The 4,497-nt window shown below is 45.5% G+C and overlaps 1 protein-coding gene across 1 annotated transcript; it reads right to left on the bottom strand.

Annotated features, from left to right (window-relative positions):
- Positions 1-1,137: 1,137 nt before the first annotated feature.
- marcksl1a (MARCKS-like 1a) lies at positions 1,138-4,209 on the bottom strand. The gene is made up of 2 exons (XM_056295726.1): positions 3,888-4,209; positions 1,138-2,523 (listed from the first exon to the last, which is right to left on the bottom strand). Exons 1-2 carry the CDS (start codon positions 3,969-3,971, stop codon positions 2,005-2,007), a joined length of 603 nt encoding a protein of 200 aa, XP_056151701.1. The 5' UTR covers positions 3,972-4,209; the 3' UTR covers positions 1,138-2,004.
- Between the last annotated feature and the right edge of the window lie 288 nt (positions 4,210-4,497).

Raw genomic sequence — 4,497 nt, 5'->3', positions numbered from 1 at the left:
ATGGATTTCAAGTGACTTTTAGCCAAGTTGTGTTTTGTTATTGTTGTAGAAACGAACACCGACCAAATAACTTGAAGTGAAATTGTTATCTGGTTAAGGGTAATCGTAAACTCTGACTGTCTCTTGTTAACCAAAATAAAATATGAATGAGATCATCATTTCTACAGAAACTTGTATTTGCCTTTCAGAAAAGGTGATAGGATAGGCTACAGTCGCTTTACTTTTCCAGTGGGATCTTCTTATGTAGTAGCCAATTTGAAGCAGATAAACAAAGGATGCTGATATATTATACAAAGACACTAATAATATTACACATATTTTTATTAAAATATAATAATATACTATATTTCATACCATATAATACTGATACACTGTACTATACTATTTTATGATGTGATTCTACTACTGAATCATACTAGAGAAAAATAAAATGTATATGCATACGCATTACATAAAAAACATCAGTTTGTGTTGTTAGACCACTCATATCTCCATTATGTTCAGTAAAATGAAAATCTGCTGTGTTAATCACATTGTGGATGTCGTCCCATCAACAACAGCAACAGTGAAGTCACACGGCCCATACTAAAATGCAGGCAGATCTGACACACTACCTGTTGAGGAATGTGTTAATTGCTCAAAACGTTTAAACTTAACCTTCCTCATCTGTGTGGACGTTTGCAAGACACATTTCACAACTCGAAGCTGTACCAAGATGTGCACGAGTGAAAGCGACCGACATTACTGAGCATTACTTCAATCACAATTTCATTTGTCACTTCCCCATTTTAGGGGTTGTCCTTGAGGTGACAAATCAGGCAGATAAGGTTTTATATTCCCTACATCTACCTTTGGTAATCAAGTAGAAATTGTTTTTTTTTACTGTGTAATAAGTCAGTGGGGGTTCATTTTTAATCTTGACTTCACATTTAGTATGGGTGCGATTTCGGCATTCTTATTTCCTCTAAGGTCGATACTTTGGTTTAAGTAGATGATAAAATACTTCCCAAACCTGATCAGTGCTTAAAAGGTTTGGTAGACAACTTAAAATGAATACAGAACGTCTCCAGCCCACCCCCCCAAATCTCCATGCAGCAAGTGTCTTGAAGTGCAAATCACGAGTCAAAAGCACGGGACGAGGGGATCAGACATTTATTTACCCTTATTAAAAGTTACAATAAAACCATTAACATCTTTAAAACGATAGCAAAATAAAGAGAATCAAACATATTGGCCAAAACATATTTACAGAGACAAATTGCAGATAAAAAGCTCACATTTTGTACACAATCCCAACCCCTGCATCATAAACTCTGAAATGTGAACACTGCAAGACTCAAAGCTTCTATGTGGTTTAAGCCAGAAAAGAACCAAAATGCACGGACAAAGACACAGCTCTTTCCACCTCCCTTCCTTGAATTTCACTTTTCTATACAGCACAAAAATGCTTGGAATTTGTGGGGGGGGGGGTAAAACATAGGAATGTAGAATTCTAAAAATTATTATGATCATCTGAAAGGTTTATGAGTCCATGTAACAGTCATTTTGAGTGAAGGAGATGGTCTTCCCCGGTCCATAACAAGTTGCCTAGTTTTAGATCCCAAAAAGATGAGAAAAAAAATTAAAATGTTATAGGGTTGCCACGCTGTTGAAAGGATGCTTCTCCATGAACTGGGAAAATAAGTCAGTATTCCTGATTCACCCCACATCCAATCCATTACCTTCCCCGCTCACCAGTACCCGAGTGTACCATGAGGGGACGACACAAGCCAATATTAAATCGTTTCATCATGAGAGGGCCCGGTGAGATTCCGTCTGTCGAAGAACTAATAAAAGGCAGTGAACTGGTGGTTGAATCAGCAAAAGTGATATATCCTTCTTTGTCTTCTTTTGTTGTTGTTGTTGTTTTGTTTATAACTTTAAGAACGTGGCACGAGTCTCTCATATATATATTTATATACTTTAATCTTGGACAGTCAGTTCAGGTGCTGTGACGGGGTGCAGTCACTCTGCCTTGGCCTCGCCCTCAGAGGCCGCAGGTGTCGTGACCTCGGCGGGGGCCGCGGCCTCCTCGGCAGGGGGTGCCTCTGTGGGTGGGGCCTCCTCAGCTGCCTTTGTCTCGCCCTCGGGGGCTGCAGCCTCTTCCTCCTTGGCCTCCGCGGCCGGCGTCTCCTCTTTGGTGTCCTTGGCTGCGTGACCGTTCTCCTCGGGCTTGTCCTCCGCTGAGGGGGAGGTGGCCTCCTCTTTGGCCTCCTCGCTGTTCTTCTTGCTCTTCTTCAGGGAGATGCCCTTGAACTTAAAGGAGTTCTTCAGGGAGAACTTCTTTTTCTTCTTGGCATCCTTGGCTGCCTCACCCTCCGCTTTGGCTGCCTCGCCCTCAGCTGCAGGAGCAGGCTCGATGGCGTCCCCGGCACCTGTCTCGCCCTCCTTGGCTGGTTCGGCTGTTCCGTTTCCGTCAGCAGCAGCTGCTTCACCATCGGGCTTAGCTGAAACGTCGCCATTGGTTTTAACATGTCCGTTTTCCTGTTGAGAGAAAAAAAAGTCTATTAAGTGTGAATCATCAAAAACAATGAAACTGATTATTAACAGGAAAATGTGGCCTGCAACAAGACCCCCTTCCCCCCCAACCTCAACAGGTCAAGATGAGTTGGCACTGCTTTGAATAATGATTGCGTCATTCTGCAATAAAAGGGAGGAAAGAACACTGACAAAATCCAAAAAAAAAAAAAAAAAAAAAGACAAAAGTTAAGTCTCACATTTGGCACGGTTCATATGTGCAGTGTAACGCTCTCGCAAGTCTTGTCAATTACAATCCTATTACACAGCTGTTGGCATAAACCATTTACAACCACAAGGGGGCAGTAGTGGTGCACGGAAGACGGCACTACAATCAATTTTGGGAACAAAGGAATCCCCCTGAAACCTACTAATACTCTCAAGCGGGCGCTGCAGCTCACGTTTACCGCCGCTTTCAGCACGCAGCCCGTAATGTCAAGTCGCGACGGTAGAGGTGGATATAAACCCCCCCCCCAAATCCACTCGCTGACAAAGTCAACGCCGCTTTGCAATACCCACCGAAAACCACAGCCAGCAGTTTAAAGCGTTCCTAACTGATGTGAGAACGCAAGTTCACGATTGAATATTTTTTAGACAGTCAGGGCATCCTCATTCAAAACCCGAATGGGAACAAACAACTTTTCCAAAACTGGGACAAAATGTAGATCCGTCGCCAAAAGTAAAACAATTTTCTAGAAACATTTCAGACAGAGAATGCTTTTTTGGGGGGGGGGTGTTGGGGGGGTGTGGGGTGTGTAGAGTAAAGGCATCTCTCCGGCGCGCTCCTGTTCGAGAGCGGCAGCAGATGTGGGGGACCGCGCTGGCGCCTGTGCGCTTTGTTTGCAACTCAGCAAAACGCGCCCCAGGCAGACCGCATTTGCATCCTCTGCACTCTCTGCCCACTCCGTGCCTTTTGTTCGACGAACCAACCGGTGTCTGCTGCTCAACTACAAGCCAACTCATGACAGAGTGTAGGTCCAAATTCAGGATCACAAACCGCACTCGGCGTTTATTGGAGGTTTTCGCACCTGGACCGCTCGGTAGACCACCGCTGACAAAGAGGTCCGTTGTCCGGGCGGAGTGGGGGGGGGACACGCGTGGCCACCGTTCAGAGGCGGCAGCCATTTACTAGCTTGTCTGCACAATGTGCGCCGGTCCTACAATGACACTTTAACGATTACTTCGCTGGGAAACCCCAAAGGACTTCAAGCATTTTCTTCTGGTTTCCCCCCACTCGCAGGGTTTATTTCATTAAAAAAAAATCAAATCAAATCCCCCGGGGTCACTACATCGCAGCGATAGCATATATTAATAGGCAGGCCTTTACTTACCTGGCCGTTCGCTTTGGCAGCGGCAGGGTCAGCGGCGGCTTTCACCTCCACAGCTACTCCACCCTTGGACAACTGGGCTCCCATCTTCCTGTTTTTTAGGTTTCTCGGAACAAAAAAAAATAAAAATCTAAAATAAAAACCCTCAAGGAGTTCTGAGATTTAAAAATCCAGATCAGGGATTGGGTCAAATTTGTTGGCCAAAATGAGAAAAATCCGAACGGCCCCTTTTCTCCCCTTTTTATGTTTGGAGAAGCGAAGAAGGTCCCCCGTTCCTGTCAGTCACAGCAAAACGCGACGGAGGCTGAGCTCACACTGAGGACGGTCTGGGGTGCAAGTATGAGTAGTCCAACCGCGCCTCAAAAATCGACCCTAGTCTCCACCTATGGGCGTGACACTCAGCATTTGTCCAATCTGCAGCTGTGGGCCGGATCCCCCCCCGCCCACCCATCCTCCCTCCCCCCTCCAGCCTCCGTCTCATTGCAACAAACAGTCGCTCAATTCAACGCTGTTTCCCTCCCTTCCATGAGACGTTGTGTTGAGTGGGAAAATGTGGATCTTGGACAACACTTGTTGAACATCTGGGATTAAAGGGGGGAAGGGGGAGGGGGGG

This window comes from Lampris incognitus, chromosome 16, assembly GCF_029633865.1.
Source record: "Lampris incognitus isolate fLamInc1 chromosome 16, fLamInc1.hap2, whole genome shotgun sequence".
Lineage (NCBI taxonomy): Eukaryota > Metazoa > Chordata > Actinopteri > Lampriformes > Lampridae > Lampris > Lampris incognitus.
Note: the sequence above shows the minus strand (reverse complement) of the source record. Positions and strands in the feature narration are given on the sequence as shown.